This window comes from Panthera uncia (genome assembly GCF_023721935.1).
Source record: "Panthera uncia isolate 11264 chromosome A3 unlocalized genomic scaffold, Puncia_PCG_1.0 HiC_scaffold_11, whole genome shotgun sequence".
Classification (NCBI taxonomy): Eukaryota; Metazoa; Chordata; class Mammalia; order Carnivora; family Felidae; genus Panthera; species Panthera uncia.
The window spans coordinates 28,669,804-28,697,790 of record NW_026057578.1 but is presented as its reverse complement, the minus strand read 5'-3'; the positions used below and the strand labels follow the sequence as shown (position 1 = coordinate 28,697,790).

The 27,987-nt window shown below is 44.2% G+C and overlaps 1 protein-coding gene across 1 annotated transcript in view; it reads right to left on the bottom strand.

Moving 5' to 3' along the window:
• TMC2 (transmembrane channel like 2) overlaps window positions 1-27,987 on the bottom strand; it is a 67,745-nt gene that overhangs the window by 7,814 nt on the left and 31,944 nt on the right. The window contains exons 8-16 of the mRNA XM_049649820.1: window positions 25,955-26,053; window positions 21,501-21,643; window positions 20,043-20,190; window positions 17,387-17,575; window positions 14,554-14,733; window positions 12,885-13,034; window positions 10,765-10,893; window positions 6,821-6,888; window positions 5,737-5,976 (exon numbers count right to left, since the gene is read on the bottom strand). Of these exons, the coding sequence (XP_049505777.1) occupies window positions 5,737-5,976; window positions 6,821-6,888; window positions 10,765-10,893; window positions 12,885-13,034; window positions 14,554-14,733; window positions 17,387-17,575; window positions 20,043-20,190; window positions 21,501-21,643; window positions 25,955-26,053 (1,346 nt within the window). The remainder of the gene's footprint in view (window positions 1-5,736; window positions 5,977-6,820; window positions 6,889-10,764; window positions 10,894-12,884; window positions 13,035-14,553; window positions 14,734-17,386; window positions 17,576-20,042; window positions 20,191-21,500; window positions 21,644-25,954; window positions 26,054-27,987) is intronic.

Here is a 27,987-nt window from a genome sequence, read left to right as displayed (position 1 = left end):
CAACCTCATGGTGACTCTCAAAAACACCTACAATCAGTCTTCAGATTATAGTTTCAGGAGAATGGACCACCTGGGACGGGCTCCTGGACAGGTCACAGTGGTAATTTCGATTTTCTTCAGATGTCTAAGAACCTCTACGTAGACTGACTTCCACAAGCACCTGCCCAGAAATCATGGTCCACTGCTAGCTTTGGCTGGTCGTTTCAGTGCCAAGACAATGGACTTTAGGGCTTGAAATTCCTGCTTCAAGTCCTTGCTCCTTCATTTATTAGCTGTGGGACACCGTGGATAATTTACTTATTCTCTTTCTTCCTGTGTCTACCTGTTCCCTCGCTCTCCCCATTAGAGCAGTATTGTCCAGTGTAGCTATTGAAAAGAAACTAAACATTAAGTAAAATTAAGTAAAACTAAAAATTCAGGGTTTTAGTCACTCATTTCAAGTGCTCGGTAGTCATGTGACTTGTAGCTACTGTATTTGAAGAGGAGATATGAAATGTTTTCCCTCGCACAGAAAATTTTATTGGACAGTGCTGTGGAGGTTTGATATCTTTGGCCAAGGTACTGAAAATTTCTCTTCCCTAGTCGCCTCTTCTGCATAATATAGTATAATAATAATATAGTATAATATGGGATTATAAGTATAATAATAGTATTTGCCCCTGACGGTAGTTTAGAGGACATAGATAGGAATTTATATACAACATTGTGTATGGGACCGTCAGACTGTAAGTGCCCTCCAAAATGTTATAGCCAGAAGCTTCATTTTTCTCTTCTGGAAAGTATTGATCAAGGATTGGCAAATAATGGTCTACGGGCCAGATTTGGCTTGTTATTTTCATATGGCCCGAAAATGAAGAATGGTTTTTATGTACTTAAATGGTTGGGGGGGGTAAAGAAGAAGAATATTTTGTGAACCATAGAAACTGAAGTAGGAAATTCACATTTCAGTGTCAGTAGGGAAAATGTTATTGGAACACAGCCACGCTCATTTCTTCATATATGGTCTAGGGTTGTTTTTGTGCTACAATGGCAGACAGTGAATAGTTGGGTCAGAGACCATTTGTCGCCATCTCAATGCTTAGTGCTGTCGCACAGCAAACTATGAATTGCCCTGATGCAGTTATAACGACAGCATTTCAAGGGCCATGCGTATGACCATAGTATGACAGGCAATTACTTTTTTATTATTATCAGCACCTACCCGTCATGTAAACACAAGAAAAGCAAATCTCACGTGTTCTGATTTTAAGTCACAGTCAAGTATGGGTTATTTTGTCCTTGAATCGTGATGTATTAGATGATGTGTTAGTTTCCAGGATGCGCTACAACAGATTCCCACACGGGTGACTTCAAATAATACAAATTTGTTCTCTTATCGCTCTGGAGGCCAGAAGTCTGACGTGTTTCACTGGGTTGAAGCCAAGGCGTTGGGCATGGCTGCGCTCCCTTCAGAGGGAGGTTCCAGGGGAGAATCTGTTTCCTTGCCTTTTTTCAGTATCTAGAGCTTTACTCCTTACATTCTTTGGCTCATGGCCCCTTCCTCTTTCTTCAAAGCCGGTGCCATAGAATCTTCAAATCTCTCTCTGCTTCCATGGTCGCATCACTTTCTGTTTTTTCTGTGGTCAAATCTCCCTCTGTCTCCTTCTAATAAGGACACTCGTGATTTAGGACTCACCTGGATAATCTAGGATAATCTCCCCATCTCAAGATCCTTAACTTAATCACATTGGCAAAGGCCCATTTGCTGAATAAGCTACCACCCGCAGGTTGCAGGGATTAGGACATAAATCTTTTGGGGAGCCGTTATTCAGCCCACCACTGCATCCTCTCTGGTCCCTGAAGATTCACATTTGTCCCACCTGCAAAACACATTCTTTGCCTTCCCTTCCTCCCCCAGAGTTGCAGCCCATTATGGCATCAACCCAAAGTCCAAAATCTCATCTAAACATCATCAGCTCAAAAGCCCCAAATTTCATCATCTAAATCAGGTGTAGATGCGACTCTGGATAGGATTCATCTTGGAGCAAAATTCTTCTCTATCTGTGGACCTGGGAAACCAGAAAACAAGTTCTTTACTCCACGAATACACTGGCCATAAGATAACATTAAAGCTGGCTTATATAACATTCTTAAAATTTTTTTAAATTTTTTAAATTTATTTTTGAGGGAGAGAGAGAGAGAGACAGAGCATGAGCAGGGGAGGAGCAGAGAGGGAGGGGGACACAGAATCCGAAGCAGGCTCCAGGCTCTGAGCTGTTAGCACAGAGTCCGATGCGGGGCTTGAACTCATGAACTGTGAGATCATGACCTGAGCCGAGGCCAGATGCTCAACTGACTGAGCCACCCCGGAGCCCCGGCTTATATAACATTCTTAAGTACCTGGTGGGTCTTCCATGTAGGTTGTGGGAATTCAGTCCCTTAGACCAGAGGGTGGTACCCAGATCTTTCCTGGAGAATTCTATCTCTACTTTTGGCTTCCGCTGGGGTGGTTGAGAGATCCCAGTCACAAGCTTAAAAAAAATTCTCTGCATGAATGAATATTCAGGTTTTTTGATTCTTCAGAAGCACTAGCAAAAAGTTGCCCAGGCTGCCCCTTCGTTTTCTCTTTCGAGTGTGCTTTCCTGACCATGAATTCGTTTTTAGGGTCTTTTTCAATCTGGATAAGGTTTTCCCAAATCATCAAGTTCTGGTTCCTTTTCTCTAGTCAGCTCTTTTCTCAATTTATCTCTTTCCTCTCACGTTTCAGTTTAAAGCAAGAAGAAACCAGGCTGCACCTTCAACACTTTGCTTAGAAGTCTCCTTAGCCAAACATGCAAGTTCATGATTTATAAATTCAGATTTCCATACACTTGTTGGACATAATTCAGCTAAGCTTTCTGTTCTCTATATAGCAAGGACCACCCCCCCCACCCCCCGCCTTCCTCCGCTTTCCAAAATTATGTTCGTCACTGACCAGTGGTGCAGTAATTAAATTGCGTTTGATTGCAGGAGCTGAAGAAATGCATCTGGAGAAAAGAAACTTGCTTAAGACTTTTAGAGTTTCCGGCAAAAGCAGCTGCTGGAAGAGTTGAGGACACTGAGAGCAACGTTGTATTCAAAGGACGGCAAATGAGTTTGAGCGCTTTTCTTTGGCTCTTGACGGGTCCATAGATGTTACTGATGCTATTCAGTTGTTCATTTGAGGAATCAATGCCAAGTTTGAAGTGACTGAAGGACTGATTTCTGTGAATATGCTGTGTGGAACAAATTTGGTTGAAAATTTCTCAAAGAAGTTAAGTAAACCCTAATTTGGTACAACTAGTCCCGAATTCCATCCCGAATTCCATTGAACGGAATGGAATTCAGTGTGGGTGAAATGAAATGGATCTGCTAAGACGTGCTGTAGCTGATAACGGTCGAAGTATGTGTAGAGCAGAAGACGGCTTAGCTGGACAAATTGACAAAGCTTGTGAACTTTTGGATGTGTGCAGACTACGGTTATTCATTCTCTTATTCAGCTGTAGGTAATTTGCAGAAAATAGATGAATCTGTCACGCGCAATCGCCATCAGTAGTGTCGATGGTGAACTTCTTTCGCTCTCATGACTTAGTCCTTTTCCAACATGTACGTTTTTGTCAGAGACAGAAGCCCGGGGGCGCCTGGCTCGCTCAGTGGGAGGAGCGTGTGACTCTTGAGCTCAGGGTTGTGAGTTTGAGCCCCACGTGGAGTGTAGAGATTAGTTAAATACACAAAACTTTAAAAAAAGGAAAGAGATGGAAGCCAACTATTCTGACTTGCCCTACTGCACAGCAGTTCGATGGCTCAGCAGCAGGAAAGCTTACTGGCAATTGTTTTCCTATGGGAGGAGATGTGTTGTCACGTCTGGTACAGTGATGGATCCAGGCGGCAAAGGTGGCCATCTGAGCAGTGAAATTGACGTTTGATGACGGGGAACAGTAACTTTGAGCCTCTCTTATGTGAACTATTATCGCCCGCTCTCATAAAAGAACTCCATTCTTTTCACTGGTAGACCTATATTACAAAAAATTACTCTCTCTTGTCGTCCTATCTTGAATTTCGTCAACAAAAACTTTGTGGCCATCTCTTTCTCTTGTTATATCAGTACTTACGTGATATGCTTGATTTTTCCTCTTGATTCCTAAAGCCTAAAATATTTGCTCTCAGGCTCTTTACAGAAAAAGTTAGCTAAGCCCTTGTGTAGATAATACCTCCCACCTCATAGCATTGTTATGAGTCCCAGCTCCTCCCCAGTTTGGCCAGGGCTCAGGCTTGGCTTACTATGGATTAGCACACTCCTTTAAGTACTTGGCAAATAATACACTAAATCTTCAGAACAACCCTCTGGGGTAGGCGCTACCGTTGTTTCCATCTTAGAGGCAATTAGCTTGTGGTGTTGGGAGCTAAGTAACTTCTCAAGATGACCCAGCTGGCAAATGACAGAGCTGACTCAAGAGTCTATGCTCTAAGTCAGGGGGTTGGTGATTTTTTTTTTTTTTCTGGAAAGAGCTAGATAATAACAATTTCAGGCTTGTTGAACCGGATGGTCTCTGTTGGAATGACTCAATTCTGCTGTTATATTGAGAAAGCAACCGTAGATTAGAAGTAAGCAAGTGGGTGTGGCTGTGCTCCAATGACACTTTATTTGCAAAAACTTTATGTTATGCAATACTGCCCATCTCGTTCATTTATGTTGCCTGCCGGGATCTGGTTGGAACCCTAAGTCCCTCCCTGTACAAGTGAATTTTTGTGACATGAACGGTCTAGCTTGAGCGGTGACCATAAACCAGACGTGCTCTTCTAGACGCCGCGTATGAAGCAGCGAGAGAGGAAGCAAACATCACACCCTCATGGAGCTTCCTTCCTGGCCTCACCTTACTCCTGGCCCTGGATGGTTGTTACATGAAGAAAGAGTCTGTGGTCAATAAGGCTGGAGACACTGGTGTGCATTCGTGATCTTATCGCACGATTCTTCCAATCCTTTAATAAAGAGTGTGCCTCCAGCATTTCTAAGTGAGAAGGTGGCGGGTGAAAGGGGTAGCATGTTCCAAACTGCTTGAACCACAGAACTCCTTCTTACGAAGTAGAGAGATGGCTTTCTTTCCAAGGGGCCTCACCCTTGGAAAGATAGCAACAGATACATATGGCTTCTCAATGTACCTCCTTACGCAATTATTTATTTCTTTACGCAACGCCCAGCCCCCTAAACTAGCCCGGCTTATCCCCTGAGCCCACAGCACTGACAAATGCTCTGCACAGCGTGGGGACCCAGGCCAGGGTCTCAGTGGCTGCTTCACGCTTGAAAGGTGCTTGGAAATATATGGTTATTTCGTCTTCAGAATATCTCCCGTTACTCATGCTACAGTAAGGTAATCCAGGGCGGTAGATTATCCAGATGTTAAAAGGTCAGAGCTGTGCTGTCCAACATGGTAGCCTTCGGCCATGTTTTTCGTTCTTTCAGTGAAAATGAATTGTAATGAGGTATAGAAATTTAGTGTCTCGGTCCTCATTTCAGGTGCTCAGTAGCCACGTGTGGCTGGTGCTACCATACTGGATCGCGCAGACATAGAACCCTTCCGGCCCTGCGACAATCTCTACTGAACAGCCCTGATGATTTTGCCCAAGGCTCCATGGCCCTTCACAGCCCGATGTGATGCTAGACCTGGCCTTCTGAGCCAGCACTCTCTGAGCGGGCTGCCTTGGGAGAGGAGCTGCTCCCGGGCGACTAAGCCTGTGCACCTGAACGGCCCGCAATCAAAGGAGGGCGGGAGGGACATGATGGCGTAGGCCACGGGCAGGAGGCTGAGGAAGAGCACCAGCAGCAGGAGGCCCATGTAGAAATTGTTGGATCGGGAGGCTTTGAACACGCGCTCGTGGGGGACGTTGCTGCTCATCACCGCCCAGCACTGGAAGTACATGGAGGTCAGCAGGCGGAGCACGTTGACGCCTACCAGTCCCGGGGCATAGAAGGAGCCCATCCTGGAAGGACAGACATCACACACCTGGTTGGCCCAACAGCAGGAGAGGCCAGGGAAGGAAGACAGGAGGAAACGGGACCGAGCGGTTGGGAGCACGAAGCCTAGCCGCTTTCCCTGCAGGTCCCGAGGGCTGGGGTCTCCCACGTAAGCAGGACATTTCTCACCAAGCCTTGGCCACCAGTTCCTCAGGGGAAGGAGGCGCTCTGAGCACCCCCGGCTTGGGCTCTGGCCAGGATTTAACCACTGTCTCACCACAAGGCACCTAGCAAATTTTTTGGCCTCCTGTCCATTTCTCCGTGGCCCCCCTAAAACAGCATTGCTGCCCAGAAAAGTATCTGGAGTCCTTAAATTGAGAGCATTGGACACTGGCTTGCGGCGAGCCCTCGGAAGTCTTGAAAGTCTTTGGCTGAAGTTACGCAGCCTTTTCTTCCAACTCGTGTCTCAGAGGAGGGAGCCCCTTGGCTCCTTTACTCTTCCTCTCCTTCCTATTTTCTCCCTCCTTCCCTCTTTCTTTCCTTTCCCCTCTGTTTCTCCTCCCTCTCTCCCTTTTTTTCTCCTCCTTCCTCCCCTCTCTACTTCTTCCTTTTTTCCTTCCTCCTTCTCATTCCCCTCTCTTTCTTCCTACTCTCCTCCCCTCCCCACTCTATGGTAGCACATGGGTTGGCCAGACACTGCCCTAGTTCTCATCCCATCCTGCCCTCTATTTGTCATCTCAAAAGAGGCAGTTCAGAGAGGTCTGAAGATTTGTCCAGCCTCTCCCCAGCTAGCTGGGGGGCAAAGCCTGGGATGCCACTTTTCTGACTCCCCCGATGAGGTGGTCCCCAGATAGAAAATGCAGAGCTCACCAGATCATTCCTTGATTGAAGATCAAACCGAGTACATTTCCACTGATATCGAACTCAGCGTAAGAGGGCTGCAGGGGGAGGCAGACAGAGAGAAAGGAATCCATTAGGTATCAGCCAGCCTCTATTACCAGCCAACTGGCCAATCCAAGGCCACTCTATCCCAAAGGGCCTGCTGCGGTGACTGGAGTAACTTGGGTTTCACGGCTCTGTTTCTTTAACACGTTTTCCACATTTCAAGAGAAGATCTGAAGTTGTCAAAGTTGAAATTTTTTCCAATGACTTTTTCGACGAAAAAAGTGAGAATTTTTACCTTTTAGGGATTGCAGGCCAACAGTGTGTTCTTGGGAGGGCACTAGCCCCTAGGAGAACATTTTACCAATGCTCTAATCAGAGATGGACCTTGAAATTATAGCCGAGGCATAAATTGAATAAATAACCAAATGCGAGTAATCAGATGAGGAGTCAAATAAAACCATAGTTTTGAAAGCAAACAGGCAGGGGCACCTGCGTGGCTCAGTCGGTTAGGTGACCGGCTTCTGCTTAGGTCATGATCTCACACTTGTGAGTTCGAGCCCTGTGTCGGGCTGACAGCTCAGAGCCTGGAGCCTGCTTCAGATTCTGAGTCTCCCTCTCTCTCTGCCCCTCCCCCACTCGCACTCTGTGTCTCTCTCTCTCTCTCTCAAACATAAATAAACATAATAAACATTTTCTTAAAGCAAACAAGCAAACAAAATAACTAAACCACCCTTTCAATTCTCTTTTCTCCTTTTCACCTTCCTCTAGTCTCAGAGCAGTTCACGGAAAGGAAAGAGCTCAGCCAGATTCCTATTTTCAGCCTGAATCTGATTTTCAGAGTTTCGGAGATCTGTCAGCTATGTGAAAGAACGCAAAGTGTGTGAGCACTAGGGAGTTGGGCCTCCTTATGCAGCATGCTTAAACTGACTTCCCCATTTGTCCTTCGGGAATGGAGGTCAAAGGTGACGGGGGGGGGGAGGAGGAGGAAGAAGTCAAGAGAGAGAGAAAGGAAGGTCAGGCATGGATCAAGGGAGGAAACATACGTATTCCAGATACGGGAGGGTTAAATCTTAGAAATTTGAAATTTAACATTTAAAAATATTTTTAAAAACTTCTCATCGACAGGAAACCATCAAAACCTTAGAGGAGAAAGCAGGAAAAGACCTCTCTGACCTCAGCTGTAGCAATCTCTTACTTGACACATCCCCAAAGGCAAGGGAATTAAAAGCAAAAATGAACTACTGGGACCTTATGAAGATAAAAAGCTTCTGCACAGCAAAGGAAACAACCAACAAAACTAAAAGGCAACCAACGGAATGGGAAAAGATATTTGCAAATGACATATCGGACAAAGGGCTAGTATCCAAAATCTATAAAGAGCTCACCAAACTCCACACCCGAAAAACAAATAACCCAGTGAAGAAATGGGCAGAAAACTTGAATAGACACTTCTCTAAAGAAGACATCCGGATGGCCAACAGGCACATGAAAAGATGTTCAACGTCGCTCCTTATCAGGGAAATACAAATCAAAACCACACTCAGATATCACTTCACGCCAGTCAGAGTGGCCAAAATGAACAAATCAGGAGACTATAGATGCTGGCGAGGATGTGGAGAAACGGGAACCCTCTTGCACTGTTGGTGGGAATGCAAATTGGTGCAGCCGCTCTGGAAAGCAGTGTGGAGGTTCCTCAGAAAATTAAAAATAGACCTACCCTATGACCCAGCAATAGCACTGCTAGGAATTTATCCAAGGGATACAGGAGTACTGATGCATAGGGGCACTTGTACCTCAATGTTTATAGCAGCACTCTCAACAATAGCCAAATTATGGAAAGAGCCTAAATGTCCATCAACTGATGAATGGATAAAGAAATTGTGGTTTATATACACAATGGAATACTACGTGGCAATGAGAAAGAATGAAATATGGTCTTTTGTAGCAACGTGGATGGAACTGGAAAGTGTGATGCTAAGTGAAATAAGCCATACAGAGAAAGACAGATACCATATGGTTTCACTCTTATGTGGATCCTGAGAAACTTAACAGAAACCCATGGGGGAGGGGAAGGAAAAAAAAAAAAAAGAGGTTAGAGTGGGAGAGAGCCAAAGCATAAGAGACTGTTAAAAACTGAGAACAAACTGAGGGTTGATGGGGGGTGGGAGGGAGGGGGGGGTGGGTGATGGGTATTGAGGAGGGCACCTTTTGGGATGAGCACTGGGTGTTGTATGGAAACCAATTTGACAATAAATTTCATATATTAAAAAAAAAACAAAAAACCCCAAAAAACTTCTCATCTGCTGGGTTTTGTGTCCTGGTTAGAAAATTTTTCCTCACCCCAGGGCGCCTGGGTGGCTCAGTCAGTTGAGCATCCAACTGTTGATTTTGGCTCAGGTCATGATCTCATGGTTCATGAGATTGAGCCCCATGTCAGGCTCTGCAATGACAGAGCACAGCCTGCTTGGAATTCTCTCTTTGCCCCTCCCCCCCTCATAAACAAAATAAATAAAAATGAATATTAAAAATTTTTTCCTTGGGGCGCCTGGGTGGCTCAGTCCGTTAAGCGGCCGACTTCAGCTCAGGTCATGATCTTGCGTTTCACGAGTTTGAGCCCCGCATCGGGCTCTGTGCTGACAGCTTTAACGTTAACGTTTAACGTTAAAAAAAATTAAAAGAAATAAATAAAGATTGAAAAAAAATTTTTTTAACGTTTTTATTTATTTTTGAGACAGGGAGAGACAGAGCATGAACAGGGGAGGGTCAGAGAGAGGGAGACACAGAATCTGAAACAGGCTCCAGGCTCTGAGCTGTCAGCACAGAGCCCGACGCGGGGCTCGAACTCACGGACCGCAAGATCGTGACCTGAGCCGAAGTCGGCCGCTTAACCGACTGAGCCACCCAGGCGCCCCGAAAAAATTTTTAAACAAAAAAATAAAGATGGCATTCTCTTTGAGCACAAAGTTCATTACTCTTGTTCTCAGATAAAATTATGAAGTTTTCCTTGCTATGAGGAGGAGTTGAAGAGGCTTGTGTAACATTGTGGTTGGTGACTAAAAGAAAAAAAAAATATGACACAAACCTGTACTGGAGCCCTTACCTAGGCCAGGCTAATTCTATTGCAGGCCAGGATGAAAACGACTCAGGTAAACAAGATATGGGGCTCAGTTCAGGGAAAGTGCCCCCCACCCCAACACCAGTGACTACAGGGTCAGTGAGTGATGAGTTGTGAGACAGCCACACACAGGATGGATGAGGCCAGAGATTCTGCCATATCACAGAAGGCCACCCAGAGGGGAAATGACCCACATTTAGAACGAGCAGTTTCCTAGGTAGGTGGCGAAGAGGAGTATTCCAGGTGGAGGGAATGAGTCCAAAGAGGTGTCTCAAAGCATAATCCAGAAGACTGCACCAATGGCGACTATGTTCTTTGGGTGTTCCAAGACTTTCTGAAACAGTCATGTCCACATCTGCCCTCTCCCACCCTGAGATTTCACAGAGTCTCAAAAATTACGAGCTACCTTGTCCCCTCATCCACTTCCATTACCGTTCCCATCGCTTGCTCAGTGCGGACTTCAAAGGCTGGTGTTCTTTGCCTTCTCGAATGAGAGGCGATGCCACTGTGGCATTTCTTTACTACCGTCTGCTCAGCACTGAAGCATGGGCTCCACTTTTCCCCAGACCAAATGCCCCCATTTCCCGGATAGGAAGGTCGCATTGTTAATTACACGGGGGTGTGGGGGAAGTGGAGTTTCCTCTGAGAAGGCAAATATGACGCTTAAAGGACATACACGTGGGATACTTCAATACTTCACAGAGCAGAGATTGGCATCAATTATCTAAATAAATGCCTCGGAATGCGTCTGGCTATATCAGACAGGATGGCTGAGATGCCTTCCTGCGGAAATGTCCCTGAAACGGTGACCTACAAACCCAGCCTCCAGGTCCCAGCACCAGCAGTAGTTCATGAACCGGACGAAGCAAGCTCGCAGGAAGTCCCCCAGCAGGATGGTGATGTAGGTTACCAGCATGTCAGACACCGTCAGCCTCATGAATTCCTGCAAGGGGGAACACAGGAAAAGGGCATGGTTAGGGTCAAACCTTGCCGATCCCTTCCAATGGACTGCAGCCACGCAAAGTCTTCCTCACCCACCTGAATCTTCTCTGCGACCTTCTGGTTCTTGGTGACAGAGAGGTAGTGCAGACAAAGGCCCCTCGGCTTTGGAAAATGTTTATTTTTAGGTCCTGGCTCTACAAGTTACCGATTGCATTGCTTTGGAATAATCTCGGAGCCTCTCAAAGCTGATAATGATATCAGCCTTGCAGGGTTATTGGGAAGCTTAGTGATTATGCATGCGAATTGCCCGGCACATTGGCAAGGCCCAGTATATGGTAGTTATCAGCACTGTTGCACAGAGAGAGGATCTGAAGTCTTCCTCCTTGCTTCCCCCACCTCCTCTGACGTGCAGCTGCCCCCAGCTAAGACTGAATCTGACCACTTGCCCTCAGGACAACAGCCAGCATTCTTCATCTCCTGCTAATTGGATGTTTTGCTTGTTATATGGAGATAATAATGCAGATTTTACACGAGGCACATAATGGAAGAGCCAAAAGCAAAGCTTTTCTCTGCTTTATGGGGTGAATATAATTTATTAATTTAAAAAAGTGGAAAAGATCCACCAGGCATTATCACAATTTTTAAGACGTCTTGGAGTTCCTATGGGGCACAGGGTCTGCTTTATTCATTGTTTGCATCCTCCAAGGTGATTAATAAATGCTGGATGAACGGCTGATGAGTTTTCGGTAGTATTCCTCAATAATAATTCAAGTTAATGCTCCTAAGTAAAAGACAAATCAACGTGTATCAGGTCTCCACGTCTGGGCAAGGTGATGCTCTGGGGCCTGGGGTGGAGGTGGTGGAGGGTACAGGTGAGCAGTACGTAACAGCTCACACTCGTCATTGCTACAGGTTCAGAAAGAGACAAGCTTTAATCAGTGTTTGGAACGGTGATGGGCATCCAGGCAGGAAATGAGACATTCTATCGCAGAATACTCCAAAGGAACCATGTAGGTAATAAACTCTCTTTGGCCTTCTAAGGAGGGTGGGTTTTATTGACTTGAAGACGCTTTCTCTGTTACACACGTGAGGGCTTTAGAAATGCATGAGCTAGGGAAGCTGGGTTGCTTTGTACAATAACGAAGAGGAGGATTTAAAGAGTATAGGGGAATCTGGACTGGAGGAGACAAGAAATGGTGAGTCTGAGCCCTCCATGGAGGGAAGGCTCGGGGGACAGGAGGGAGAAAAGGCCCCCCAGGGCCACATGGGAAGGACACCGTGCAGCAGGAAAACATCTGCTCGTGGATTGATAGGCAGTGTTTGATGGACTGAGTGATGTAATCCCCTCCTTCATTGTACTTCGCCATCCTCAGTTAAAAACACTGTTGTCTGATGCGGGTGGATGTGAGTGGGTTCTTCAGGGAGCCCACGAAGAAGTGATAAACTCTGCCTCTCAGTGGGGTGGCGTACGAATAGAAATCCTGTGCAAAAATTGAGGAAAAGAGGGCCGCTGATCCCTGTGTTGCCAGCAAATACTTTAAGTGTCTGCCCAGGAAGGCAAAAGACATTAGCCTTTGAAGTCCACACTGTGCGACCCACAGGAACAGTGGTGACAGTGGTTAGGAGAAAGGGTAGTTATTAATTGTTGAGACTAATCCAAACCATTAATTCTCTTTACAAAAATGCACAGAGGCATATACACACACGAGTCCTGCATTAAATTTTTAGGAGTATTGGTTCATTATTTCCGGGTACAGGCTTTCAGTGAAATCTGCAGTAAACTCTAAATGAATACAAGTGGCATTAGACTGCTGAACAGAGCATTCAGAGAAATATGTGGGATGCTGAAAAAAAAGGGAGAAGAGAAAAGGTGAAACTTTCCGAAGAAATACTGGCTTGACATTTTGGTGGCTTAAAAATAGAAACATCCAGGAAGGAATAACAAAGAACTGAGAACAGGGATCACTTTTTCAGGGAAGCATAATTACTCACAATGCCCACAGCTGTCTCCCAGCAAGAACCCCGGGGCACATCTGCAGGGTGCAGGGGTGGCCGGGGGACACTCTCATTCCAACCCGAGGAGTTGTAATAGTTAAACAGAGTCCAGTGAGTGAGGTTCTTTATTTTCTCTTCATTAGAAAGCTAAAACGGAAGATGGAGATGTGGATTGGAAGGAGCCAAGGATGGTCCAACTGTTTCCATGGGAACAACAAGTAAAGCAGAATATGCCACTACCCTACCACCTAGCCTCTGTCCTACCCCACAACAGTCTTTATAAGAATACCTTCCCAGCCTTTCAGTCTGTACAGGAGAGGGGGGCATTTGGCTGAAGTCCTTGGGTCTTTTCTACGAAGTTATCTTTTCTAAGTTATTATCCATCCATCCACCCATCCATCCATTCATCCATCCAACCATCCATCCATCCATCCATCCATCTATCCAGTCGTTCATTCTTCTTTTGAGAATACTTTGAGAGTCTATTCTGGGCATGCAAGGCAGGGTGACACAAGAGTGCACAAGAGAGACAGGCTTTCCTCAGAAAGTTCACAGTCTAGTAGGTGACAGAGACGAACAGTCAATTATAGAACAGAGGGATAAGAGCTATGGGAAATATCCTCTGGGGACCAAGGAAATCCACATCAGACCCTGGGGGCCACAGAGAATCTCCTGGAGGCAGTGACATCTGAGACAAAACCTCGGGGAGGATTAGTCAACTAGTCAAAGAAGGGGAGAAGGGTGGAGAGACAGGCAAGAGAAATTTTTGTCCTGGGGAAGAAATGTGAGGTTCAGGAGAATAGAGCATTTCACTGGGGTAGGAGGAAAGCCAGAAATGAAGGTGGAGGGGTAGACAAAGGCCAGATACAATTACTTCCATGCTTAGAACCTTCCAATAGCTTTCTGATAACCTCAGGTAAAAATTCATGCAGCCCAATAATGAGGAGGAAAGGGTTGGGAAGAGGACCATCATCATTTGACCCTTCCCTTAGGTTCATTTTCCCCTTCTTCCCTCCATTCCTTTCTTAGCCATCCTGCAGTTCCTTGTTTGCACCAGCTGTTCCCTCTGGTTTTTCCAGTGTCTTGTAAGACTCTCAGGTTGGGCAGGGGAAATCTGGAGTCCCTCCTATGCACTGCCATGCTGTCTGGGCTTGCCCCCATCGAAGCACATGCCACAGCACGCTATAATGAACGAGTCTGTCTTCCACCCTAGATGTGAATACCCTTGGAACAGCACCGTGTCTTGCTGTCTGCTGTACCTTCAGGGCCTGGCATAATGGGTGCTCCATAACCATCAGGTGAGCAGTGATGAAAGGTTGGGTCAATCATACCATATCATCTCAATGGACACTTACTTGGCTGGTAAACATTTATGGCAGCTACGATACAACATAGGAGAGGCTGCAGATAAAATATTAAGGGACCAAATGACATGTATATGATGTAAAAAAGACAACTAAGGAAAAAACTGTAAAGACCTGCAGCGCAATGTTAACAATGGTTGTCTTTGGGTCATAGGATTCTGGGGATATTTTTTTCTTCATTTTCATTTCCTCAACTTTCCAAAGTTTCTTCGCTTAATAGGAATTACTCATAAGGAAATTATTACAGTGGAAAAAGGAAATTTGGTGGTCACCAGGGATTAGGGGGAGTTTGTGGTCTTTACCTTGAGGTGAACATCATCCATCAGGGCCAGGAGAAATGTGTAGAGGTTCCCCAGGAAGAGTGCAAAGATGCGTCCGAGCTGCCACTTCAGTCCAATGCGTGGGTGGTAATTCTCCAGGGCAGCGATGGTTTCAAACAAAGGGGGACAAAACATACCAAGCAGGGACATCACAATTTCTACCTGAGAAAATCAGGAAAGCCTGGATTACTTGTGCCATTAATATCACTTGCTTGGCCACTGTCTCTGCACTCCCTAGGGCCATGAATCCCCGTCTCCTTCTTGCCCCCTCCTCTGCCTCTGGAGATGCCCTCTGGTCTCCACAACTTGCTGTATGGCCTTGGCTAAGGGACCAACACACCCTGAGCAGTCACTGTATGTCCCACACATCATACCTGCTCTGTGACTGGTTGCTCTCATGATGTTGCCATTAGTCTTGATAGAAATAACAAACTTTCTTTGAGAAATAAATGAATTAACATATGGAACAGTGTTTTGTGTTCTGTAAAAGTCATGAGCTGGGCAAGAGTCACTGTGGTAGCTCTTATCTCAGGAGCATGGAAGACAGGGAGCTCAAATCACAGGAGGGAACTAATAGCAGGGAGATGTGGTTAAGAGTATCGCATTTCAGGGTGCTGGGGTGGCTCAGTCGGTTAATGGTCTGACTCTTGATTTCAGCTCAGGTCATGATCTCACGGTTCGTGAGATTGAGCCCTATGTCGGGCTCTGTGCTGACAGTGCAGAGCCTGCTTGGGATTCTCTCTCTCTCTCTCTCTCTCTCTCTCTGTCCCTTCTTCATCTCTTCTCTCTCTCTCTCTCTCTCTCAAAAATAAATAAACTTAACAAAAAATTTTAAAAATAGAGTATGCCATTTGGAGTCAGCTCTCTGGGATTGAGCCCCAGCTCTATCATTTGCTGGCTTTGTAACTTAGGAAAAGTTACATAATTTCTTCAGAGATAGGAGCTCAGGCTCGTTTCTTCACATATAAAGTGGGAAAGACAGTTCTTGTTGTGAGAGTCAGAATAGATGATGGATGTAAGTCTACTAGCCCAGAGCCTCGTAAGCATTAAATTTTGGCTCCAATTTTGGGAGAATCCTACTCGTGTAACTGAACCTGACCACAGTAGAACGTTCTTTCTGAAATTAAAACTGCTCATCTAGTGGAGAGTAAATCCTTAAACTGCTGACCAAGGTACAGGTGGGTCACCTCTTCTGGGCTGGTTCTGACTCCCTCACATTCTGTCACACTGACTGTTGGCTTGGTTTCTCATCATCTTCATACCTTCACACGGGCTCATGCAGTTCTTCCCACCTGGAAAGCCATCACTGCACCTCTTCCACCGCTACCTTTCTTCACATGTTTCTTTAACGCACAGCCTAATTCCTGCCTTTGCCACAAACTCCCTCTGTCTCTCCAGCTCACATAGGCCTCTCCACCTGCCACACATCTGTAACCCAAAACATCTTATTTGATCACTATTCCAGCCTATTTCTGTTCGTACTTTGGTTTATTCTTGTCAAGTCTGCTTCCTAAAGAAACTGCAAAATCCACTTAAGGGCAGAATCCATCTCAAGCATCTTTTGTATCCCCCTCACAGCTTCGTGACCTGATGTTTTAGATAGGTTCATTGTAAATAGCATGTAGTTTTTAAAAAATTCAATCCAATTATCATTGCCTTTAAACTGTAGTTGTAATCCATTTACATTTATTGTAATCACTGATAGATTTAGATTTAAATCTGTCTGATTTTGTGCTTTACATTTGTCCTATAAGCTCCATATTTCTTTTTTTATCCTTTCTGGCTTTGTGGGAGGAAATAGATTCTTTTTATTTAATTTATGTAGCTCATGATTCTGTGGGTCAGTATTTTGTTCTCTGGGCTTAGGTAGGTGGTTCTTTTGCTGGCCTCACCTGGATTCATTTGTGTGTCCGTGGTCAGCTGATGGTTGATGGCTTCATTCATATGTCTGGTCATTGGCTGGCTATAATGTAGAATGATGAGATAAATGGGTCCTGTATCTCTCATCATTCAATAGGCTAGTCTGGAACTATTCACATGGTGGAGGTCTCGGGGTTTCCAAGAGAGTAAGTTCTAATACACAAGCCCTTTTCAAGTCTGCTTATATCATGGGTGTTACTGTCTCATTGGCTAAAGGAGCTTACATGGCCAAGCCTAGTTGGATTCAAGGGATGGGGAAACAGATTCCACCTCTTCATGAGAGGAGTTAGAAAATCATATTGCAAACAAATATAGGAATACAATAAGGGGAAGAATATGTAGCCATTTTTGCTAGCTACTAAGATGTTAAATTGCCAAAAGAGATTTACGGATTTAATATAATTACAATGAAACTTCAATGCATCTTATTGTGGATCTTGTTGGGAGGGAACTCAGTCTACCAGATATCAATACGTACTATAAAGCCATAGTTTATTAGTGTGTTTTTAGTGCAGGAACAGGTAAATAAACCAATGGAATAGATTAGAGATCCCAGAATCACACCCACACATTAACAGGTACTTGATTTTTGATGTATGGCACTGTAGAGCTGTGAAGAAAGGATCACCTGTTTAATAATTGGTGCTAAGACAACTGACTATTCAGTTGACTGACATGCTAATTATAATGGAGCTTTATCAACCTACAAAAGCCTTATAAGAGGTGACTCTTGGTTCAAATGCTCATGCTACCTGACTAGAAAGGGATGTAATTTCACTCTTTAAAACATGTCCCATAATCCAGATTTTCAATTAATTCAGCAGAATGGCATAGGAATGAGTATAATTTCTGTGTTTGCCCTCAATATTCACTTCCACAGAGATGTCCTCTTTACCTCATTTCTTTCATACCAGCTGACATTCTGCATTTTGGAGAATTCCTGCGATCGCTTCACCACAAAATAAATGAGGTATCCACTTCCACACAAACAGCAGATGATGAGAAAGTTGGCCAGGACCCGGAGAAATCTTGTCAGATGGATATTTTCTTCTTTGTTACTCTCTTGTTCATCCACTATCGATTCCTTAATGTGTGGAAATGAGATGTGAATAATTACAGGCCAGGAACCAACAGGAACCATTGTTGTTGGGTTCCTGAGATGACTATTTACTATATTTTCATAAATGAAATAATACAAAGGAGGTGGTGCAGAGCACTGTTGCCCTATGGAGAATCATTTTCTTTAAGACGATATAGCTTATTGTTATTGCTATTTTGGAACATGTGATAACAAAAGCTTAGATTTATTGAATACTTACTATATGCCAGACGTGGTACTAAACCCTTGCTTTGCATTATCTCTCCTAATCCCCAAAACAAACCAATGGAGTAGTTTCTATTATTACCCATATCTCAGATACTAAGGCCTGGAAAGATTTCAGCAACTGTCTGACTGGGATTGTTTTAAAACTATAGATTAAATAGATTAAAATGAAATGTTAAGAATATTGAGTCTTCTAATCCAGGGGCCAGCAAACATTTTCTAGTAAGAGCCATATAGTATATAGCTTGGGCTCTTCAAATCAAAGGGTCTCTCTCACAACTCCATGAAAGCAACCTTTGACAATATGGCAATAAATAGACATGGCTTTGTTTTAATAAAATCTTATTTAAAAAAATAGGCAGGAGGCTGGATTTTCCCCTGGGTCAGAGTTTGCTGATCCCTGTTCTAATCTATGAACATGGTATATCTCTCTATTTATTTAGGGTTTCTTAATTTTTTTCAGAAATGTCATATTTTTTGGTGTAGCCATCTTGTATATTTGTTGTCGTTAACTCTGTTCCTAAGAATTTTATGTAATTCATGTAATTTTATTGTAAATGGAATTAAAAATTTTTTTCTAATTGTTTGCTGTTAGTATATAAAAATACAATAGATTTTTTTTTTATTGTAAACTTTGCATCCTGCATCTGTAATTCTCTATGAAGACACAAGATGGCAGTATATTGGCAGACCAAAGATGGTAAATGAGGCCTCCCAGTTTCCAAAGTACCTGGAAGGAGAATTTTCCACTCAATAAACAGTTACTATATTCAGGTTCAGATTTAACTAATTTATCAACCCGTTAATATACCTCAGCTCATGCTGTTGGCACATGTCCTGTTACGTAAGGGTTTATCCCTGGTTTTAATAGACTCAGAGAAGCAGCTTTCACCTTCCCAGATGTTTAAAGTGCTTCATAGGCCTTCTTTGTCTTTCTCAGACAGGCCTGGAGGAAGAGTCAGAGCCCTCATTGATCCCTTTCCTGCCCTTGGATGCTCTGTCAATGGGCCCCCAGTGCTGGGAGAAGGAGAAGGGAGGAGAACCCAGGCAGCTCCCTGAGCTTCCCACTGCCAAGCTGTCAGGACTGTGGGCTCATGAAACCCATGTAGTGAGCTGCTGAGCCCAAGCTCTGCCCCTGGTGGGTGCCCCTGCCGTCTGTCTGCATTGCAGCAGCCCTCTTCGGCCAGGAAGGGCAAGGAGAGAGGGGAGGGAAGAAGACAAGCACACTGACGTCGTGCATCTGACCTTTGGCAGGTCGTGAGGAAAGAAAGTCTGACTGGTCGCATGGGGGAAATATTGAACTATCAATAGCTCTGAATGGTGTTTACAGTCATGGAGGAAAAAATAAGATGCACAGTGCTTTGTTATACCAGTTTCTGCCTTCATTCATTTGCTTACCCTTAGGTCTGCTTCTATTTTTTAAAATAAATAGAGATGTATAGGCCACCTCACATATCTTTTGTGACAAATCAATGAGATAATTAAGTATGGAGTTGCACATTTAAAAAAAAATTTTTTTTTAACGTTTATTCACTTTTGAGAGACAGAGAGAGACAGAGCACACGTGCGGAGGGGGCAGAGAGAGAGGGAGACACAGAATCCGAAGCAGGCTCCCGGCTCCGAGCCATCAGCACAGAGCCCGACGCGGGGCTCGAACCCACAAACCGCAAGATCATGACCTGAGCCGAAGTCAGACGCTCAACCGACTGAGCCACCCAGGCGCCCCTGGAGTTGCACATTTAATTGACTCCCACAACCAGCATTTGCTACTCTTTCTAATAGGTTTTCTAATCTCTCAGAGAGCTTCGAGAGAATCCATTGCCAGGAATTCCCCAGCCCCTGACCAATGACACCAGAATCTCTGGGGGTTTGGGTCCAAAAGATTTTTAAAGCTGCTGAGGTGATTCTGTCGTGCATAACAGGTTGAGAACTGCAGCCCCACTTGAGTCCTTCTACTCCCTCTGGCAGAAAACAGTTCCACGAAGAAACAGGCAGGACCAGGTCTCAGCATCCATGAGTCTCCGCCATATTAAAAAACAGATGGTGGGTATCAGTCCTGAGCATCCTTTCCGGAAGGCTTGAGAGCTAGGCCCACACCTCTGGTAGAGCTCTTACCACAAATTACTTGGGGGATCTTATCCACCATGCCCCAGCTGGGTGAAGTCCCCTAATGACCGGCGGGACCCGAAGCTCCCCCCAGGAAGTGGGAACTACTCTAGGCACCTACCTTGAAGCTGGTGGTGATGGAGGCATACTTGTTGTCGGCTGTCTCTGAATTCCCGATCAGGTAATCCCAGCTGGTGAACATCTTGAAGCTGAAGGTGAAGTTAGCGCTCTCCCCCTCGCTTGCGCTGCCCTGGGTATTGCTGGCCATCCTGTAGGGTGCACACCACTGCTGTCATGACTGCCCAGGGAACCTTGGCCTCAGCGCGTCTGGGGCACAGGTGGCAGACATCCAATGGGGAGGAGAGAGCCAAGACGATTTGAACTGGGCTAACGATAGCCAGGACAGGTTGTGCCTCTCCGTCTCATGTGTTGGCTTTCGGGATTTGCTACTCCAGGGGCTTAGTTAGCTTTCTGGTTCATCGGGGAAACATTCCATATCTCTGTACTTATCTGGGATAATAGCAGGGGGAAAATGTAACAACATGAGGGCCAAGCTTATCTCCTTGCTTTTCTTTGTTGCCTGATGGGGCTGGCCGGATGGCTGCCTATCACCTGGTGACAGGTCACTGTCACGTTCAGGGCAGGCCCTGGCGGACGGCAGCGTTTTCCCCCGAGATGATGTGATAGAAAGCCATGCTGGGCTCGCACACTGCCCTTTCAGAGTCCTATCCAGGCTCCCAGAGTGCCCCACTCTTCTCCTGCAGACACAGCTACTCGTACGCTTCTGGGAGGAGTGACCTCTTACGGCCTTGCTGAAGGGTGGGTGGGCCTTGGTAGCCAGGTTTGTGCAGGAGACGGTGTCCCCCACCCTGCACCAGCCTGTGCTGATTGGGGTCCCCTGGCTTCGAAGAAAGCAATTCATGGGCCAAGGTTTTTCTTCAGAGAATATAAATGAAGAGGCACCGACGAATTAAAGGCCATTTCTGACCACAGAGACAGGTGGAGTTGAGGCTAGAGAGGGCACCATCGTTAACCCATCGTTAATCGCACCATATATGTTCCTTTGCAGTTTTGTCGATAAGCGAGGGGCTCGGTGCTGACATGCAAGCTAGAGTTACAGAGGAGCAGGAGAGTTGTTTTTTTTTTTTTTTGAGGAAGCTGAGCTCCAGGGAAAGCAAAAACAGACCTCAAAGACTTCTCTGGTCTTACCTTATCAGGTACTTTCTCCCTCTCAAGCCACACTGGCCTTTTGACAGGTTTTGGAACTCATTAGGATATTCGCTGCCTCAGGCCCTTTGCACATGCTCTTCCTTTGCGTAAAATGCTGTCCCCCAGACTTTCAGTGCGATTGGCAGTTCTCAGCATCATGTAAAGATGCTTCTATCCCATTTCCCCAAACTTCCCCTATTACCCTGTTTATGCCTTTCATACTACATATGACAATCCATATCTGCATTCTTTGTTTCCTTATTTTCTCTCTAAATTCCCACAGGAAGGTAAGCAGGCACAGAGTGGCCATAAGAGCGGGATATTTGTGTGAAGGAAATGAAAAGCCTGTGAAAGACACGGTCATACTTACGATCTAATGACAATCATCAGGCTGTAGCCGAACACGCTGACCCCCACCATAAAGTAAGCCATGGGTAACCTGTACCTCAGCCACCCGATAGTCCTCTGGTTGTTGTAGTAGCCGTAGAAGAGAGCAGAATACTTGATGTAGCCCTGCGGGACAGCAGATCAAACGCTCCGGGTTTGTAAGCTTCGTGCATATAGTCACCAGACACTTTCATTCTACCGGGAATGTCTTTCTCAGGGGGTTAATGGGAGTCTGAGAGGAGAAAGGAAGAATTGTGGGTCCCTTACTTCCCCCAGTGCTCCCGAGTCTATCCATGTCTCCATGTCTCTCCTTTGTTCTCTTTATTCTCCATTATACAGAATGCTTACAGATACAGGACGAGGAGGAGAGCGTTGCTAACATCCCGGATACAATTAGGGATAAGGGGATGTGTGTGTGTGTGTGTGTGTGCACACGCGTGCACGCTCACAGGCATGTAGAGCTCCAAATTCTTTCCCTCCACAATGCCAGGGTCTTGATTTAACACTCTGGAAGCAGATGGGAGTCTGTGAGCTTTCTCAGTGCAAAACTTACAGAGAAAACTATACATTATAAGACTCACAGTCGAATCTGAGCCTCAAGTCTTTTTTTCATTTTTATTTAGGATTTTTGCTTTTTTTTTTCAAGTTTATTTATTTATAAAGTGTATTTATTTATTTAGAGAGAGAGAGACAGAGAGAAAAAGAGAGAGAGAGCAAGTGTAAGTGGGGGAGCGGAAGAGAGAGAGGGAGAAAGGGAATTCCAAGCAGGCTCTGTGCTGTCAGCACAGAGCCCAACGTGGGGCTTGAACTCACGAACCGTGAGATCGTGACCTGAGCCAAACTCGAAAGTCAGACGCCTAACCGACTGAGCCACGCAGGAGCCCCTTTATTTTAATTTTATTTTTTTAGAGAGAAAGAGAGAGCGTGCACAAGCAGAGGAGAGGGGCAGGAAAGAGAGAGAGAATCTCAAGCAGGCTCCACACTCAGCATGGAGCCCAACATGGGGCTCGATCCCACGACCCTGGGATCATGACCTCAGCCGAAATCAAGAGCGGGACGCTCGACTGACTGACCCAACTAGGCACCCCTGAACTTCAAGTTTTGGTTTGGTTTTCAGATATAATTTGGTTTTAGGTATAATCAGTACACTTTTTATTTGTAACATGAGCTTAGAATTTTGGTACTTCTTTGACATCTTTGCTGAAAATGTAAAGCTGGGGGTTATTCTGACCTCACATAGATATGTAGCTGGAAAGGGGAGGCAAATCGTAACAGTCTCTTCATATACCTAAGGTTGTTTCTTCTTTAAAAAATTTTTTTAATGTGTATTTATTTTTGAGAGAGGGAGAGAGAGAGAGTGCAAACAGGCGAGGGGACGAGAGAGAAGGAGACACAGAATCGCAACCAGGCTCCAGGCTCCTAGCTGTCAGCACAGAGCCTGACACGGGGTTTGAACCCACAAACTGTGAGATCGTGACCTGAGCCGAAGTCGGACGCTCCACCGACTGAGCCCGGGGCCCCTGGGTTGTTTCTTTGATATGATACCTAAGCTCAATAAACCGTCATCTTAAATGTTAGTTGTAATGTGGAATCTGAATCACGTAATTAACTTTTCATACCTTGTTATATTAAAATCCATCGCACTCCCCAAAATACCGAGTAATTAAAAAGAGAAAAATACTAACTTTATGGCAGAGAATTCTGGCAGACACTACTTTAACCAACTGGTCACTGTTAACATCACCACTAATAACACACATCAGCATAAAGTAACCCCGATTTGACCCCCTGAGAAGGGCATATATCTCTGTGGTAGGCTTCCCAGTGATGTATAACCTCACTACAATCGTGAGAGAACAGATACCCAGATTGAGGGACCTTCTCCGAAACAACTGTCCAGTACTCTCCAAAGGTATCAAGGTCACTGAATGACAGAGAATTGTCATGGATTTGGAGGAGACTAAGGAGACATGACAAATACAGTATGAGATTTTGAATTGGGTCCTGGAATAGGAAAAGAATATTAGTGGAAAAATTGGCAAAATCCAAATAAATACCACACTTCAGTTACTATTCTACCAAGATTAATTTCTTAGTTTTGATCATGTAAGATGTTGTCATAAAGTGAAGTTGGGTGGGGGGTGCACGGGAACTCTGTACTATTTACGCAGCTCTTCTGTAAGTTTCAAATTGTCCCAAGATTTTAAAAAATTATCTCGAGATGTAAAGGTTTTTTTTTTTAATTTTGTTTTTTTAACGTTTATTTATTTTTGAGACAGAGAGAGACACAGCATGAACGGGGGAGGGGCAGAGAGAGAGGGAGACACAGAATCGGAAGCAAGCTCCAGGCTCTGAGCCATCAGCCCAGAGCCCGACGCGGGGCTCGAACTCGTGGACCGCGAGATCGTGACCTGAGCTGAAGTCGGACGCTTAACCGACTGAGCCACCCAGGCGCCCCTCGAGATGTAAAGTTTTTAAAGCTTAATTGTTCCATCCTGTACTATCTTTTACCCACACGTAATTCTGTAACATCATGTATTTGGTCACGTGGAACATAATGGCTCCGTACGTTATAAAAATCTGCCAAATGTCGACATACTTCTTACACCGTATTTAAAAAGTCACATTTGTTAATATCTTCGTTGATCTCATCAGAAAAGGATTTAATCACTGAGAAACAGACACTGTCGTTTCGTGGTGATGGATAGAAGTTCTCCAAAACTTTAATTCTGGCCTGAGACATTTTAGGGGCACCTGGACTGGCTCAGTGGGTGGAGTATGTGACTCTTGATCTTGGGGTTGTGACTCTGAGCCCCACACTGGGGGTAGAGATTACTTTTTTAAACAGCGCGTTACAAAAAATAGAAAAAGAAAATTTTCCCGTTGGGAGCAACAGCGACAACAAAACAGAGGATTACTGTTGAGTAAATTCAGTTTGTTTTAGGCATATAGGATATTCCATAGGAGTCCTTGAGTGAAATAAAGAACAACGGAGGGGCGCCTGGGTGGCTCAGTCTGTTAAGCGTCTGAGCGTCTGACTTTGGCTCAGGTCATCTCGCCGTTTGTGAATTTCAGCCCTGCCATTGGGCTCTGCGCTCACAGCACGGAGCCTGTTTCCAGATCTGTCTCCTTCTTTCTGCCCCTCCCATGCGTGCATGCAATCTCTCTCTCTGTCTCTCTCTCAAAAGATAAATAAATGATAGAAAAAAAAGAATAAAGGAAATCCTTAGTGGTAATACACGGTAGTAGTTGTATCATAATACTTAGTTGTGTAGTATTATTTGAAACACACTTATTCCAAAGTCTTCGAAAAATACTCCAACTCACTTCCACGCATACCTGAGAGGTCTCGAACCTGCCTAGGAGTGTGAAGGATAGCAGCAGCAATGACCTGTTGCCTGAACCATCACAGCCGGGCCTCTCAGCCTCAGGAACTCCTTGGAGCTACAGACCAAGCCCTCCAGAGGCACGGAGGTGAGGGGATTCAAAAAGGAGGGAAGGGCGTTTCAGGCAGTGTCCTGAGCCGAAGCAGGGAGGGATTGATATGTGATGGGTTCAGGGATCTCTCCCAAACTTGACAAATACAGGAACATAAGGTGTGAGGGCTGAGATAGAAATGGAGCTGGAGAGGGAGGGAGTGGCCAGATGGTGAACGGTTCTTTCGTAAACCTGATTCAAAACACTGGATTTTATTCCATTTGGGAACGGGAATAGATGAATATCCAAGGTAGCGAAGTGACAGGGCCAGGTTTGCCTTTCAGAAAGATCACGCTGGCAGCAGAGGGAATGGAGATTTCAGGAGCCAAGTCAAAGCAAGGAGCAGAGGTAGAAGATTCGGACATGGTCCTGGTACAGTGGGGACATTATTGGAAGAAGAGGCAAGAGGGATGGGGCAAAGGGGACTGAGTCAAGATGGGTTTAGGAGAAAGGCTCAGATTTAGTGGTTGATTGGTTATGGGACATGGTGGTGGGGAAGAGGGAGAAGTGTAGGATGACTTTCAGGTTTCACACCGGTGTTCGGATGGATGGTGGTTCCAATAAAGGAGATGGAAAAAAGCAATGTGGGTTTGGCTGGACAGGCATTGAATTTCAGGAGCAGGTAGGACATTCCGTTGAGGATGCCACGTGAAGCTTGGGAACGGCTGAACTGGCGAGAGCCCTGGAGTCTTAATGTGGGTGTGGGGAGAGAAAACTACCCTGTAAGATCATTTAGATGGATCTGGCAGAGAGAGGGGAGCAGTGTGTGGTTGGAGAAAGGACCCACGGAGGGGACTTAGGAGGACATGATTGGCTAGCTCATTTTGCATAGTGGGGGCTCCCATTTGAGTAAAGCACTGGTTTTCCAGTGATTCGATGCAATATTTCACACATATCCATGCAATCTTTTAGGCCTCACAGTCACAGAATAGAAGCGCATTGGCTTGTTAGTGATGGTACCTCAAAGTCCCAAAGGACCGAAAAATCCATGGCTTTTTCTTCCTCAGCCCGAGGCACTGTCTTTCTGGGAATACTTCCATAGGGCACGCCCATTAGTACCTTGTGAAGGGACAGAACGACATGATGACACATGTGGAGAAAAAACAAACACATGGAGACATTCATACCCGGGTGAAATATTTCCCTTCTTAGAGCAGGACATACCCATTTTCTCCTTTAGATGACATTAATCACTTCTCTGGTTTTAGACCTGTCACATACTCATTGTAGAAAATGTGAAAAAGTGCAGGAGAGCATTAAAAAAATTCCCTATCACCTCCACATTCCGAAGATAATGACGGTTAGATATTCGTATGTTTCCTCGTAGTTGTTTCTGAGTTATATATATATTATGTAAATATATAATTATATAAATTTATATTAGATAAATATATAAAATATAGAATTATATACATTTGTATTATATATAATATGCATTTATATTATATAAACATATAATATATAAGTATATACATTTATATTATATATAATTATATAAATTCATATTACATATATAATTATATATATTTATATTATATATAATTATATACATTTTTATTATATATAATTATATACATTTATATTATATATAACTATATACATTTATATTATATAAACATAATATATAAGTATAAAATTTTATATTATACATATAATCATATAAATTTATATTACATATACAATTATATACATTTATATTATATATAATTGTATACATTTTTATTATATATACTTGTATACATTTATATTATATAAATGTATAGTTATATAAATTCATATATAAACATGAATATCAAATAAATATATAAACATATATATAATAAAATATATATTAGTGTGGTTATTTAGCATAATATTGTTTTATTGTTTTATGACCAATTCTTTTTTTTTTAATTTTTTTTAATGTTTATTTATTTGTGTGAGAGAGACAGAGTGTGAGTGGGGGAGGGGCAGAGAGAGAGGGAGACACAGAATCCGAAGCAGGCTCCAGGCTCTGAGCTGTCAGCACAGAGCCTGACGTGGGGCTCGAACTCACAAACTGCGAGATCATGACCTGAGCTGAAGTCGGATGCTTATCGATTGAGCCACCCAGGCACCCCGTTTTATGACCAATTCTATACGGCATGTAGTATGTCTCAAAATAAAATGACTTCAAAATATCTAACCACATGTATCTACCATAAACTTACTTAACAAATTACCTTTTGTTGGACATTAGAAATATTGCTAGTTCTTTGCATGTATCTAGTTCTGTTATCAATACTTTAATATATATGCCTGTGTTTGCATCCTTAATTCTAAAAAAATCAGAATTGTATGAACTTTACATATTGATTTAGGAAGAATTGACTTTTTTTTACGGTATTAAGTTTCCCTTCCAAGAATAAGTCATCCTGTTTATTCACTCATATATTGGTCCTGTAATGCTTGGTATTCCTCACAGAAATCTTCTAATTTATTAAATTTCCCTTGGGAAAGATTCCAGGCCCACACTGGAGACCTGGGATCTCATTCACTGCAAACTTACTGTGTGACTTTACATAACTTGCTTATTCCTTTTTTGTTTCTCAATTACTCATTAGTAGGTAAGGATGTACTTACATCTGTGATAAGGGTATAGTGGGAGAACAGTGAGGAGTGCTATTTAAATGTGAGGGTTTTGTTTTTAAAGTTTATTTCATTCTTTATTTTGAGAGAGAGGGAGCATGAGCGGGGGAGGGGCAGAGAGAGAGAGAGAGAGAAAGCGAGAATTTCAAGCAGACTCCTCACCGTCAGCACAGAGCCTGGCGTGGGACTTGAACCCACAAGCTGTGAGATCATGACCTGAGCTGAAATCAAGAGTCAGACGCTCAACTGAACGAGCCACCCAGGCGCCTTGTGAGGGTTCATTTTTGTTTGTTTGTTTTGTAATAAATTACGATAGAATGCATTCCATCTCTTTTTTTTCAGAGTAAAACAAAAACTTATTAAGATATTAATTCTCTACTGATCTT